Source organism: Notamacropus eugenii, chromosome X, assembly GCF_028372415.1.
Source record: "Notamacropus eugenii isolate mMacEug1 chromosome X, mMacEug1.pri_v2, whole genome shotgun sequence".
Taxonomy (NCBI): domain Eukaryota; kingdom Metazoa; phylum Chordata; class Mammalia; order Diprotodontia; family Macropodidae; genus Notamacropus; species Notamacropus eugenii.
In genome coordinates, this window is record NC_092879.1 from 86540021 (window position 1) to 86556039 (window position 16019).

Consider the following 16019-nt stretch of genomic DNA (forward strand, 5'->3'; position numbering starts at 1 on the left):
ACTCTAACTTCTTAATCCCCTCCCTCATTTTTTAGTAGCAACAGAGATATGAATTGTTAACAACTTTCAGTAAAAAGAAATAAAAATGGAGTTGTTTCTGAATATTTAAAGGATGCATGTAAATTGACCATTAATTTAAATTTAACCATAAAAACCAGACTACTGCCATAATATTGCTGAGTGTGACTGGCAAAAGTAACTATCAAGTAAATATGAATTACTGGATATGAGGAACAGGAATGGCATTCAATCCTTCCGAAATCTGTTTCAGAAAAATTGTCTTAACAATTGACCACGTAATGGTATAAGGTTTGCAAAAAGCTTTTTGTGAATTATTTAATTTGATCCCCACAACAATACTGTGAGATAAGTGCTATGAATATTCCCATCTTACTGATGAGGAAACTGAGTCTGAGAAAAGTTAAGCAACTTGCCCAAGATCATATAGTAAGCATAAAAGGTCAGGTTTGAAACAAGCCTTCTTAGCTCTGAGTCCAGCACCCCAGTGGGGATTCCACATTGCCTCTCTAAGGTCCCACACAACCAGTAATTTAGGCATGTTTTAGAAATATATTCACATTTCTTATCACCTTGAATCATAGATTTAGACCCCAACTCTCACATTTAACAGGTGGGGAAACTGAGGCCCAGAGAGAGTAAAGGACTTGCTAATAATATCTGAAGTAGAATTCAAAACCAAGTTTTCCTTCTCTGTAGGTCCAGTGTCTATTCTACTCTGCCACATCACATCAGAATCAGTTTCTACCCAAAAGAAATAGCCCTCTCAAGATCCACAAATGAATCTATTTTAACCTGTCTCCACACTAGATCAAGTAAATGATTTAGATTCCTAGAGTAGCTTTTCTAAGATATGTCAGAGCAGTGTGTATAACGACAGCCACAACTGACATTTGTACATAGCACTTTGACATTTGTATAGCAATTGACATATATTATCTTATCCGAACCTCCAGCTCTATGAGATAGGTGCTACAGGTATTATCATCATCCCCATTTTGGGGCAGCTAGGTGGTGCAGTGGATAGAGCACCAGTGCAGGAGTCAGGAGGACTTGAATTCAAATCTCACCTCAGACACTGGACACTCACTAGCTGTGTGACCTTGGGCAAGTCACTTAACCACAACTGCCTCATCCTGGGTCGTCTCCAGTCATGCTGATGAATATTTGGTCACTGGATTCAGATGGCTCTGGAGGAGAAGTGAGGCTGGTGACCTGCACAGCCCTCCCTCACTCAAAAAACAAAGTCAAGTGCAAGTCATGTCATTATTTCTCTGATGGCATGGTCTTCTTTGGCAATGAAGGACGAACACACACGCACACACGCACATATTCATCCCCATTTTACAAATCAGGAAACTGAGACTTAAAGAGGTCAAGTGAGTTGCCTGTGGCCACACAACTAGTCAGTGTCAGAGGGGAGAATACCCACTGAGATCTTCCTCACTCCACTTTCTGCACTATATTTACTACACTACTGCCTCTCTAGAAAACGTACCTTCTAACCCTAAGTTTGATTTACTTAGAGAATAGCTTATCATACCCTCAGACTGCTAATTGTGGGTATAATTGTAATTGTTCTAATTGTATCAGCTCCTGAAATATGACTGCTAAGTGACATTCTTTCACCATTTGAGTTTGCATTTGCATGCATGCATGTGTGTGTATGTGTATGTATCAACTCTGCTTAAGATTTTTTTAAAAGACATTTGATGTTTTTCTTTTCTGTCAATTGTAATATTATTTTGGGCCACAACAGGAGCCAGTCCACCAATGTGGGTATATGTTATTTCTAGTTTGGAAATAGTAAATATCTCAGCCTCTATAAAGATATAGTTTAAAAAGTTAGAGACTAGGCTGATTGAAATTACTACTTTGTTATCTATGGTTCAAGTTGGATTGTTTGTGGCTTTCCTAAATGATCGTCTTCTCATTCCCTTGGATCATTGAAATCAAAATGTGCTTTTGATCCCTTACTCATTTGTCCAGTGTTTTCAAATGTTTTATTATTCACTTCTTTGAATGTCAGTCTGTAACTAATGCTCCAAAGCTGTTCACTCCATATTAGCCAGGCACATCACATAGTGACTGGATCCTTACAAGGGAAAGTCGTGGCATCATTATGTTCTGATCATTGCACAATCTAAGTTTCAACACAAAGCATTTGTAAACTGTTTTACTCTTTAATATTCAAAAATTTAAATACTTATGGACATACTTATATCACAGTTCAGGGTTGAATGTTTTAGGTATATCATTTATTATGTTACTACCATTTTGTCATCATTTCAAGAAATCAATTATTTTTTCAATTAAACACAGAGTTCTTTGTTGAAACTTTGAGGCAAATCTTAGAATCTAATAGACTATCTTTCTAAATTAATTTAATTTACCCTTAACTGCCCACTTGATTTTTTAAAATTTCTAAAGCATTCCCTAAGGTTTTTCATGTTTCTACATTTATGCTCCACTATGTAATTTCAGCACAAACACTCGTGAGAATGGGGCATAGTTATTTTGTACATTGTTTAAAAATTTATAAGATGCTTTAACATATGAAAGAAAATTTCACATTGGAAAAAATCTAATAGGCTTCGTCTCCATGAAGCATCCCCAGGTTAACCCCAACAGCCTCAGATATTCTTTCATATCTTTTCATTTGTTTCTCCTCTTTGTCTATTAGAGTCTAAGCTCCTAAAGGCCAGGAACTATACTTTCTGTTGCCTCTGTGCTTCCACACACTGCGTTCTTGTACCATATTCTTCACCATAGGCATTCATACAGAATTTTAGGAAACTTACAGTGCTATATGAGTTGTTAGCATTACATGTCACTGGCAGACTTTAAAATAAAAGTATCCTCAAAAAATAAAATTTTCCCTTAAATGCAGAGAAAGATAAAATGGTGTGTTAAAAAAAATGAGAACATGGTTTTGGATATGATTTTCCTCAACTTTCAGCTTCATTTTCATATCAATCAATAAACATTTATTAAAGTCCTACTATATGCCAAGCACTTTGCTAAGTGCTAGGAATACAAAAAGATAGTCCCAGCCCTCAAGGAGTTTATAATCTAATGGACTATATAATCTAATGACATATATCATCATATGATGATATACGTTATATATTACATTATTATATAATCTAATGGATTATACAGTCTTATGGTATAAAGTATTATCAGTCATCTAGGTAATTCAAGTGAAAGGAAACTGCTCTCTCTTCAGTCATCTGGATGATTTTTTTCGACCAGAATTACATACGTAACTGACTCCTTGTTCCCATGACTTACCTTGCATTTCTGTATATCCGTCAATGCCCCTGGTTTCCAAAATGCTTCCAGATTTCATCCTGTTATCTCAGGTTGCGCAGCAGAATTTGCAAAGCATTCTTAAAGTAACCTTAATTGTAACACATTTTAATTTTTTCAAGTGACTATTCTCTATAACACTCTTGGGGGTCAGACAGGTATGTGATTTGCAAAAATGTTAGGAATCAATGATTTGGTTTATACTAGTTATATTTGCCTGTAACTATACTTTAAAAAAAAATCAACAATATTCTTTTCAGTAGATTTTCTTCTAAGTGTAGATCATGACATGGCTTCTTTTTTTTTTTCCAGTTCCAGAAATAACTGTGCAGCCAACCCTTGAAGAAGCCTCTGACCACTGTACCCAGGAATGCTTCATCCTTGGTCATTCTGACTCTTGCTGGATGCCTGCTGCAGTGCCCCAGTACCAGAAACCTCGTTCTCCAGAGCCTGTTGTAACCCGCCAAAGTTCTCCTGCTCCACATCTGATCACAACCACAGCGATGTGCCATAATCCTCCTGAGCTCCAGGCTGCTACTATTTGCACCACTCCCCCCCGGGCCCTGAGCCAAGAACTGGGGCAGAGTGCTAGGGCTGAAGCAAGGGGTGCTCAAGGAAGGATTGTTGTACAGGATGACTCTAATCAGGGACGGAGATGCAGTCCCAGAGCCCTGTTTTGCACAGCTGCACATGATGACTCAATCAAAGTTATTCCCATGGCAACCTTCACTCCTGGCCAATCTTCACGGGGCTCTCCCAATATTAGAGAGGATCCCATGTAAGGCCCATCAGCTAAGCAATCTGTTTCAGCCTTCAGAAGAATCTGTTTCAGCCTTCAAAACAACTGAACTACATGCATATTAAAAACTGTTCCACTTGTATATATGTAAATAGAAACTAAAACTGGACTCAATTTCAAGAGCTAGAGCTAGATCCCTAGTTTCACCTTAAGAAGTTTGACTGAAGTTTGTATCAAATATCAAGAAACAAAAGTCAAGAAATATTTTACAGTAGAAAATGGGCTATTGTGACAGATGAAAGCTATATGGTTTCTGCCATTTCTGAACGCATCTGAACATTTTATCCAAATGTCAGCCTTTGCGTGTAACTTACAACAGCTTATCCACATGCTGTTCAAAATCAACTTAAGTACCACAGAGTCTCTGTTTGCCCTCAATTGCACCACCGCTTGTTGGATACTGAACGTTAGAATGCGCTGCACCGTGCCAAAAGAGGCTACTGGATTTCCAAGGGGACTTTTTTCTTTTCAGATTTACTTTCTAGTTGAATGTAAGCTATGTCAAGACTCATTGCATCTGTCATTGTTTAGCCATTCTTCCATCTGATAAGGTTTTTTCTTTCCCAAGTTCATATTAGTTAACGTCCCTGGAAATTGAACGTAAGAGGACTTAAAACGCAAGAAGTCGAATAGATTTGGTGGCTGATTCAGGGCTGTGGCTGTAAACTACTGTCGCCTAAAGAATATGCTGGTGATTTAAATGTTAATTTTACAGCACTTTAGGCACTTATGGAAAGACTTTCCATAAAGGATTCAATATAACTATAGATAACCACACACTAAGCCCATTAGACTAAGGGATTTTTGTCATTCTAGCTCAACTTACTGAAGTAAATAACTGACATTATGTAGATGAAAAGCAGGAAGCAAACGTTGGAGAGATATAATTATAAATATACATCAAATATATTCTTGTACAGAATTTCTAAGTGATGTGCTGGAGGAGATTAGGAGTTGCTGACTGCTTTTTGTGGTGAATAAGAAACACTTGCTTTTCACCATAAAAGGAAAACTAAGAAATCCCAGACAGGAATCAAAAGATATCCTTCTGTGGCAAAAAGGAATACACTTGTGTTCCTAAGGAAATTATTTCCTTCCATTGTCTGTTGTTTTGGTTTATTTTCTCTTTAACCAGTCATTATCTTTTACATGTACATTTCACCAAGTCACAGAAATTCCACTCCAAATTGATTTCTCACTAGTTTCAATGTTACTATACCAAGAGACAATCTGTGTTTCAGGGGAAGAAAAACATCCCCAAACACAAGAAACAAAGAAAGAAATAAGCAAAGAAACAAACAAAACAAACAACAAAACAAAACAAAACAAAAAAAACAAAAAAAGCGTAACTTTCTTGTGGATAAAATTAGATATAAGCTCCATAATGTGTAACTTAAATTTATAATTTATGAGTAAAATGTGTGTGTAAAATGGTATAAAATAAGCTTCTGGAAAAACAAAAAAAAAACATAAAACAAAAAAAACAACAAAAAAACTACAAATGTTCCAATTGGTGAGGATTTCACTGGATGTTGAGACGTTGTCTCTCTATGTGCCCAGCAGGTATAAGTAGCTTTGTAACTGTATATTTAATTTCATTGATTTCAGCCTATTGAAATCATGTTTGATTTTAGTTTATAGAAGAGTTTCACTTTTAAACTCAGAACTTAATTAACAAAGTTGCAAAATAGCAGATGGCAGGTGTTTTCTTTTTTTTTTTCCTTCTTTATATTTTTCAGTACTATTTAGAGAGATTTGTGGTACACTGGTTTCCAGTCCCATGCGAATCCTGAAAAAGCAATGTGAATCCTTTGGAGACTGACACACAGTAGCTGTAACTTTACATTCTTTAGACACAATGGAATGGCCTATTGGACTGAGAGAAAAGGAGACTACAGCTACCCATAGCTATTAACATCTATTTCCTTAATGAACAAAAGATAGAGCAAATAAAACAGTCATTTCCCAGGAGTTTCTGAGTTTAGGCAAAATGTTTGGAAGTTTATTTGAATCTTATGCATATATCATAAATATATATCATGCATAGTTGTAAAAACCAATAAAATACAAATCTAGAACTATAAAATTCCCATGGCACTTCCAAATCTTTTTATCTCAAAATGCCCAGTGTTTGACAAAGATTATTTTGGGAGTAAATAAGCTAAGAACAGGAGCTAGAATACTGTCACTACTGTACATGTCTGTGATAAATCCTAATGATGGCTGGAAATAGCCAAGTGCCAAAAAGTTGGTTCTCCATCATGGATATATATACTGCCAAATTTTCAGTGACCCCATCATGACAAGTCCTTTCCCTTCTAAGCTTGGAAAATATAATAAGTTGCACCTGTTATCCAGAGGCACAAATTTAACTTGGGGTATCATGACTTTTAAGGGATGTTGAGAACTTAGCACTCAGAGAACCATGAAAATAATCAAAATGTTGGAAAAAAGAAGACCTAGCAGAACACCGAAAAGAAGTAGGAATAAAAGACAATTATGAAATAACCTATCAGAGATTTGGATAATTGCCCCATATCAACAGAGAACAGCATAAAAAGGGAGTCATCTTTAACTTAAGCGGAAGGTGTGTGTCATATTTCATGTGTAATCAAGAGAAGCTATTTAATCTCTATCCCTGAACCTTTACAAATTTGGCTACTCACCCTTCTAGAGGTATAGGCACGGGCTACATGAACTCTGAAGGTCATTGACAGTTCTCAGATCCTACAAATGGATTTAGGGGTTAGAGAAAGGGTTCATTTTTGTTTGTTTTAGAGAGGTTTTGACTTGTGATTTCATAAGTGTACTAATTCCCTAATGCAAATCCACAACTCGTCTGTAACAGATTTGCAGTTGTCGGGAGCACTGAGAAGCTAATTTGCCCAGAGTCATAGCCGGTCCCAGTCAGTTGTAGGACTTGATTCCAAGATCTCCTGACTGCAGAACTGGCCCCTACGCCTGTACCCTAGTTCCCACTGCCTGTCTAGATTACTTAGTATCTGTCAATAACTAAGCACCCCAGCCCTGCTATTGAAACAGGGTATGCTGAAGCTGGAATCAGACCAGCTTTGACCAAAGGCAGATGTGTGAGTTTAGGTATTCTATCTAATGCATTCTTGGACCAGGTTTCTATTCAATCAAGCATTTTTGGCTTATCTATTTCAGGGCTTCATTTCCAGTGAGAACTTTGTAATATGCCATCAATTATTTCTTGAAACAAATAGAGGCACAGATTAGGAGGCCATCCATGGGAATTTTTCAATGTGAGAAAATGGCACTCACTTTACCAGTAAATAAAATGGTTCCCACTTGGCGGAGGGAAGAGGATAACTTTTTTAAAAAAAAACCCAAAAAAACCTTCAAATACTGATGTATCTTTAAATTGTATCTGTAAATTGACCAACCAAAAGAAGAACTATGCATGATAGGTCTTTTTAGAATAAGTTATTCCCAATGTTTAACATACATCTGAAATAAATTTAATTAAATAGTGATTATATATTTTATTTCTACAGTAACACACAGCAAATAGGGAGCATTTGTAAGACTGTGGCTATCCACTAGACATCTTATATGAAGAGTGTACACATTCTTTAAACATTGCTTTTGCAATTTCAGCAAATGCTGTGTCAGTGTCTTAGAAGTAATACCAGTAGACTTCTACATGATGTATAACTATTATCTAAGATCTAGAAGCAATTTAGTCAGTGCACAAAGCGTACATTTTTGTGTAATCTTATTTAGTCACTTGACATTTTACTATTAATTATGTGAACTTATGGAGCTAAAAACAATTATATCTATGTTATAATGGTAGATAAATGATTAACTTTGTTATTGTGTATAATGGTAACAACTAAAAGAGAAAACCTTGCCTTCATAGACAAACATTTAAAATGGTAAAAGACACACGCAAAACCCACCAATTTGCATTTCTAAATTATTCTTATAAAGGAAACCTATCCTGTCTTACTTTTGAAGAAATTGATTGGTTTCAATTCATGCAGATTTCAACCTAAGTTGTTTTTTAAAGTTAAGGATGTACACATGTATATTTAACCACATACACATGTGTACCATACTGTTCAATTTTTTTCATTAAATTTACCCAAGTTTAACCTGAATTATACTTTCAAGTAAAGATGTCATTTTGCAACTTAATTTTTCTTACTCTTTTCTTGCATAAGAAAAGTTAAATTTTCATTAGGATATTTCTAGGCCCATTACTATTTTTTTTAAGGAAAAAAATACATTTTTATTTCAAGCTAGCACAAGAGGTCCAGAAAACATGGAAGCAAAGAGCAGTACAAAACCTGGGCAGGAATTATGTACCAACAATGATATCAGAGGATTTTAGTATGACCGTCTCAAAAAGGTTTCTCATTTACAATAGTTTTTGAATACTAACCATCAATTGATTCATAGTAGGTATAATATTAAAACAAAATCTGACAACCAACATTTACCAACACAAGCAACTTCAAAGAGGTTGGTGTTATGTGTGTACAAAAATAGATGTTAAACAACAATTTGAAGGCAAAGAATTTACATGGTAACTTACAAAAATGTTGTGTGTGAATTATGTTATACATAAATATGATATTTGGGAAAAATTTTAAATATATATATTTATGTTTGTATTTTGGGCAAATTCTTTGTGATATCTTACAGGATCTGAAAGTGAACAGTGTGTGTATTGAAGCAGCTCTAACCACACTTTGGAAGTGATCAAGATGGATACTGTATGGCCTAGGCTAGCAGTGTAGAGTCTTGAAGTAACTCTGTAGTAGTAGTTCTATTTCAGGTTCTGTATAGCATGATGTCTTATGATTAATATGATTATTAATAAACTCATTCCATACAATAAAAACCTCAGATCTTTGGTTCATTGTTTTTCAAGTTAAACTGAAAGATTTTACCGTAATCAATGAAATGCTATGAAATGATTTTGTGCAAACAAAATGTCTTTTTCCCCTTTGGGTTAGTCTTCTACCTAACCACTGACTTGACCTACACTTAAATCATTTTGAAAATTTAAATTGTATCACATTAAATAACACTGGTCAGCTTTGACACTAACCCACTGTCTTTAAAACTGAGTAATTGTTCTAGTAAATTTAGGAAATATCATTTTAAAAAATCTAAGTTAATTGTCCCTTCATGCCAGCCCCTTAAGTATATGTACATTGAATCTTCTCTAAATCTCATCCTCAAAGTATTTTCTGTACTCTAACAAGCCCCCTGTATGCATGGTCTGCTAATGCTACTATTAATTTCATATAGGAAACTAAAAATTCAGAAAATAATAAAACACTAATCAGGACTGTGTAACATTGAAACACTTAGAATATAGTCTCGTTTAAATTTTATGAACTTCGGAACAAAGAAATAAAAAGGATGATGTTTGGTTAGATTTTTTTTTAATTTCTAATGAATGGGGGGAACCCTATTTCTACACTTGATTAATGTTCGGGTCCAAGGGTAATATTAAAATACCGTCAATACCCACTGACTTGCACTCTCAAACAGATGCTCTGATGCCAATCGCAACCCAGTCAGGCCTTCTAAATTACTGTATTTCTTATTTAACCCCTTCTATATGTAGCACCCCCTCTGACCCTGCTCCTACAACCTGTACTAGTATGCACCTGAGGGTTAAATTTTGAGAAAGGTGGCCAGCTTGTCTAGCTCTGGAAGGAAGAGAAGAGAAACCTGAGATTTCTGTTATTTATTCTCCCATACTTAATCACTTTTTCAGATGACTGTTCCATTGTTTTCTTTCTACTTACTATTTTAGTTTTTCTTTTCCTCCAGTGCTATTTATGGCAAGCTTCTTGCATTTCCAAAGTAAGGGCTATCTAACAGTTATTTAAGTAGTGGAAGTTACTGAGAAGCATCAAAGATACAGAGCTCCAAGTACTACTACCAGAACCAGATTAAATGCAATTGAGGAATATTTAATATAATAAAAATACAATAAAGCACAGACAATATTACATTGTAAAACTAAGTCAGTATGCCTCTGCAGGGATCTTTATGTATCTATTAGTGACTTTCCCTGCACTTTTTTCTATTTGAGTTTGACACTTCTGTTTTCAAAGACCATTAGTCCCTTAAAACCAAGAGGTGGAGGGTGGTGGGGAAAATGTCCTAAAGCCAACCTACCCCTTCATACCCTGGTGCAAGTTAGGCTACTTTTTTTAAAAGATATTCAAACTATTCTCAAGATTTTATCAGTCCAGGGGATTGAAGTTTGGGACATGGATGTACCTTCTTGGTGACTTGGAGGCAAAATAGCTAGGCCAGGAGAGGCTGGACCTTGTACTTGAGGCTTCTGACTAGACACCACCACAATGATCAAAACAAACACAGGAGAGCTGTGCTCAACTGAATTGCAGGAATATTCTTCCTCTGATGTGCCTAACAGCCAGGCCCCTTTCCTTTGTTAACTGTTACTTGGACTATAATTATCTCATTTCATTTCAGTTTTGGACTTAACCTACCAGAATACCAGTCTGGATCAGAACCAGCCCATGACACTAGGCTTTCTAGTGCCAAGGCAAGTTCTCTACCACATGAAACATACTCTAAATCAGTCGTGTCAAACTCAAAGAGGAGACAGAGAAAAACCACAAATTAACCTTATACTGTGTTGTATTTTTATATATTTTGTTAAACATTTCTCAACCACTTTTTAAAAAAATATATTTATTTGTTTTTTCATTTTCAACATTCACTTCTGAAAAGATTTTGAGTTCTAAATTCTCTCCCCCTCCCCAAGACAGCATGCAATCTTCCCAATTACTTTTGAATCACACTTGGGAGTTTTGCAGACCCTGTCCTCTACATAATAATGAAATAAAATAATAATAAAATAAGAAAAGTAAAGGAAATGCAAATTTTAAAACTCTGAGGTTCCGCATCACAGCATGCAAATTTACAAAGGTGGCAAAAAAGAGTGACAGTATATGTTTGAGGGGCAGTGGGAAAAGAGGCACATTTATGTGATCTTGGTAAAGTTGAGGAGTAAAAACCATTTTGGTTGTCAATTTGGAATTATGCAAAAAAGTGTGATTAAACTACTCATTTCCTTTGATCCAAGAAATCACTTGTGGGCATCTACCCCAAGAAAGTCAAATATAGATACAGAAGTTGAATATATATGGGGAAAATTGGTGATGTAGGCATACGTGTACACACACACACACACACATATACATATACATATATCCTGAACTACCTCCTTAACTTACAGGTTGGGTCCCCTGGGTCTAGGATACCCTGAGAATTTGGATTTCTACCACTTTAACTTAAAACCCACAACTGATAGACACAATTAACTCTCAGCCAAGGTATTTACTAATGTAGCATAGTGATAATAGCCCCCCCACCTCACAAAGCTAGAATGTACTTGCCCACAAATACACACAATCTATGTGATAAGTAGGCACAAACTTAGCACACAAAAGTCACATGGTCCACATGTAGGAAACACATCTAGCAACTCACTTCTCTAGCACTGCAGGGCCTAGATGTTCTTATGCTTCTCACAGAGCTATCACAAAGTTCCCCACAGGGTACAGGTGCGTTCCCAGGGTCTACTGTCCTGCAGGGTTGCATCGTTAATGGCCAGGGTCAGGTATTTCTTGAGTTCTTATCCAGGTACCCTCTTTACTGCTAGCAGTCCCTCATGAATACTGCTTCTCTGTGTCCGTATCTGTTTGGAGAAAATATCTCTGCTCCCCACTGGATACTAATGTCTTGTACTGTTTGAGCAGCTCTGTTTCAAGGCAACATGGTCAGTATGGGGAAGGATGGAGATAAATCTTCTGCTCTACAAGAATGATTCCCTCTCATGATACAAGTTCTCCTTCCAGGACTAACTTTAGCCTGGACTGACTCCTAAGATGGAAGACTCAGTTTTTTAAGGGCCCCATCTGGGGCATGACCATTTTCTCCCACTCAATATCAAGTTACCTTCCGACTTGGTAAATATTTCATAAATGTATGGCAGAGTATAAACAAGGCTTCACACTTAGTTTAACACCCTATTATCTGTGAAAATATCCTAGCGACTTAACACCTGGTTATACTGTGATTATATCAACTGAGCTAAGGGAAGGGGATGAAATCCCTACTGGCTTACATATGAATGTCATGGAATATTATTCTGTAGTAAGAAATGAGTATGAGGAATTCAGAGAAATGTAGGGAAATTTTGTGTAAAACAATATAGAGCAAAATAAGCAGAACAAAGACAGTAATCTCAACAATGATAGCAAAAATGCAAATGAAAAGATCATTACAAGGCAGATGAACTCCAAGAAACCACAAAAAACAGAAAGTCCTAGAAAACAGATAATAAAACCGATAACACAGGATATTTTGTATATTGTCAAATGTTGTTACTTTATCAGATGTTTTTCCTTTAAAGTGTCTGTCTTTGTCACAAAAGAGAATTCAGTGGGAAGAGAGGAGGAGTCAAATGATGAAGATCTAAAAATGCAAGGCATCAAACTAACTGAAAAAAATAAGCATCTAAAATATAAAGACTTACAGGAAATGAAAATGAGAGACTGGAAAAACCTTTACTGTGCATCAGGGGATTCCATAAAAGAAATTATAAGCATGGCATCAGAAAAGACAAAAACAAAAATTCACGTCAAGAGATAAACAGGGAAACTACATTATGATTAAAGGTACTGTAAACATTGAAACAAGAAGTCATTAAGGCATAGTGAGCCAACTTGATTTCAGTGGAACAATGAACTTCCATGGAGAAACACTATCAATGCCAGTTAGCATCTTCTTGACAATTTCTATTCTTGGAACTGAGTAGGACACTGAGATTTGCCCAGGATTACACAGCCAGTATGTGCCAGATGTTGTACCTCCTGGTTCCAAAGTCAGCTCTCTATTCACAATGCTACACTTTCTCACATTATTAGCATTATTAAACCTACACATACCTAAATGGCATAGAATCTAAATTCATAAAGAGCTAAATGAATCACCAAATAGCAGAACTATAATTACAGAAGTCTTTAATGTTCCTTTCTCAGAGCTAAATAAATCTCAAAAAGATAAGCAAAAATGAAAACAAAAAGTTGAACAGACTGTTGGAAAAGTTAGATATGAACCACCTATGATATCTTTTGAATAGAAACATTAAAGAATATGCAATTGATTCCCATCATTCACAGTAGTTAAGTTCTATAAAGTCACCAGGAACACTGAATTAGCAAATACTAAACCATTTTTCCTAGGGGAAATACTGAAAAAGATTCTTGCAAACATATTTACTTTAGCACTTTCCACAGTGGCCTCATGTGACAATAGCAAAGTTCTTCCTTTCTCTGGACCATAACCCTATTATTGATTTATTAACATGTCATATTACCCTCAGTGCTATAATTCATGCCTGAATGAAGCTTATCTAACACAAGTATTTTCTGCATAAGGCACATAGCAACCTTCTTGTACTTACCTTGTTGACCTCAGCTAGGAAGGGCCACTCCAATTTTTTTTATCACTCTGCATATGTCCATCGATGACCACTAAAATGCTAAGTGCATTGATTTCAGGGTTACAAATAAATTTTAGTTAGTAGGCAAATTTGCAAATATGGAATCCAAGAATAATGAGGATTGACTGTACATATTTCTTATCATCACATACAAAACATGTTACAAAAACACACTGTACGCTAGGCACAGGGAAATTATAAATAAATGTAAAGAAAGGTACAACTGTTAGACATCTTTCAGGTCACAATTCAATAAAAATTATAATTACTACAAGAAACACCTGAAACAGATGCCACTTTCAAATGGAGGATATCATATCCTACATGAAAAGACCAAAGATGGAAGGATATAGGAGTCAACAAGTATCAGGTGAGTCAAACCTTAGCTACCATTTCCTCTCAGACCCTGATAGAGACACTCAGGACTCTGAATCCAATAGTCTTGAGAAGAGAAGTGTCCTTCAAACCAGCAGACATTCTTCTAGCCTAGTCTCTGCAGTCATCACTGAGAAAAGGAATCTTTGTAGAAAGGAGACCCACCTTCCTCATCACTACCAGCAATGATTACTGACCAACCAATAAACAGATAAGAATGGCAGGAACCCCAGATCAGCATTCCTGCTTCTAGCTCAACCCTCACAGCCATCACGTAGGGAAGTAACTTCTGCGGAGAAAAGGTCAGCCATTCTCACCAAGTGCAAAGCAACTGACACCCACAAATCAGGCAACCCAGCCTGGCTGAAGCAGCCATGCATCCTGAGGGAAAAAGAAGAGGCAGCATGTTCTAGGCAAGCCAAACCACTACCATCTTGACAACCATCTACCCTCAAACCTTAAGAGACAGAGTTCAGGACACTGAACCCAGGAGGGATTAGTGACATTAAATAAATGACAGCAAAGAAAATGCATTGACATCTGCTCTGTAGATGCACCCTGAAGACATCAAGGTTTTTTCATCTGACTTGTAGTCGAAGCCTTCATATTTGGTTCCAATAGAATACTAACTTCTTGAGAGCAGGGATTATCTTACTTTGTGATCTGGATCCCCAAAGTTGAACACGGTGCTTTGTACAAAGTAAACACTTAAATGCTTTATTTATTCATATATACACACCTAATTAGTGCCTTCTCACCTCCCCAAATCACTTTGTAAATACTTTGCACACACCTCTACATCTACATCTTGTTTCTCTCACCTAGACTCTAAGTTTCTTGAGAGTCAGGGACCACTTACAATTGTATCTTTGTATCCACAGCACCTAGTACATGGTAGGTGAAAAATGAAATCCTGCTGATTGGTTACTTAAAACAAATATCAGTGTAGTCAAAAAAAAGTGAAAAATAATAAACTGAGCATGTAACTAAAAAAAACCTAAATTAAATAACAAATTAAACGTCCAAAATAAATAGAATTCTTAAAATTAGAGAAGTGGAGCAATATAAAGTATAAAGATTACAAAAACAATTTGCAAAACCAAGAGTTCACTTTTTTAAACTAACAAAATTGATAAAAATTCTAGCTAACCTAATAAGGTGAATTTGTAATAAATTTATATTTATTATCTATATTGAGATGAAATGATAATGGAGAGAATAAAAAGAATAATCAGAACATAGTATAATTGTATGTTAGCAAAACCAAAAATTGAAAGGAAAGTGATATTGACCTACAGGAATATTAAATGCCCTGATAAATGAAACAATGGATAGAGATCTTAACCTGTTCTCAAAAAGTGAAACTGAAGAAGTAATAAAGTAACTGCCAAGAAGATAAAAACAACTTTACTCCAGACAGACTTATAGATAAATCCTATCGACAATTCAAAGATCAAGTGATACCCACACTAGAACAGATATCTCAAAAAAAGTCTGCATATATACCCAATAGCAGCACTTTCTGTGATGACAAAGAGGTGGAAACAAAGTAGATGTCCACCAGTTGCGTAATGGCTATATAAATTATGGTACAAGAATGAAACGGAAGAGAAGGGGAGATGGAATAATATACGGTATATACTATGTGCTAGGCACTTCATATGTTTTTAACAGATACTTTCTGTTGATCCTCACAACACCTCTGTAAGGTAGGTGCTGTTATTATTCCCATTTTCCAGTTGAGGAAACTGAGGCATTCAGTGGTTAAGTGACTTGCCCTGGGTCTTACAGTGTGTCTGAGACTTGAATTCAAACTCTGATGCACAATGAAGTAAGTAGATCTAAGAAAACTATATATGCAGTGACTACAGCAATGTAAAGGGAATCAAAATGCAACAAAAATGAATGTTGCAAAGTTGCAAGAAAAAGCATGACTTCTAAAAAGAATTAAGGGAAGATATCTCTGTTCTACTTGTTTTCCGAGGT

At 35.9% G+C, this 16019-nt stretch overlaps 1 protein-coding gene across 6 annotated transcripts in view; it reads left to right on the plus strand.

Moving 5' to 3' along the window:
- The window catches only part of LOC140516163 (protocadherin-11 X-linked-like), a 561944-nt gene extending 552942 nt beyond the window's left edge, over positions 1–9002 (plus strand). For all 6 annotated transcript variants that reach the window (XM_072627134.1, XM_072627139.1, XM_072627137.1 and 3 more), the window contains one exon: positions 3643–9002. In XM_072627134.1, coding sequence (XP_072483235.1) covers positions 3643–4112 — 470 coding nt within the window. In that variant the 3' untranslated portion in view covers positions 4113–9002. The remainder of the gene's footprint in view (positions 1–3642) is intronic.
- The last annotated feature ends 7017 nt before the right edge of the window (positions 9003–16019 follow it).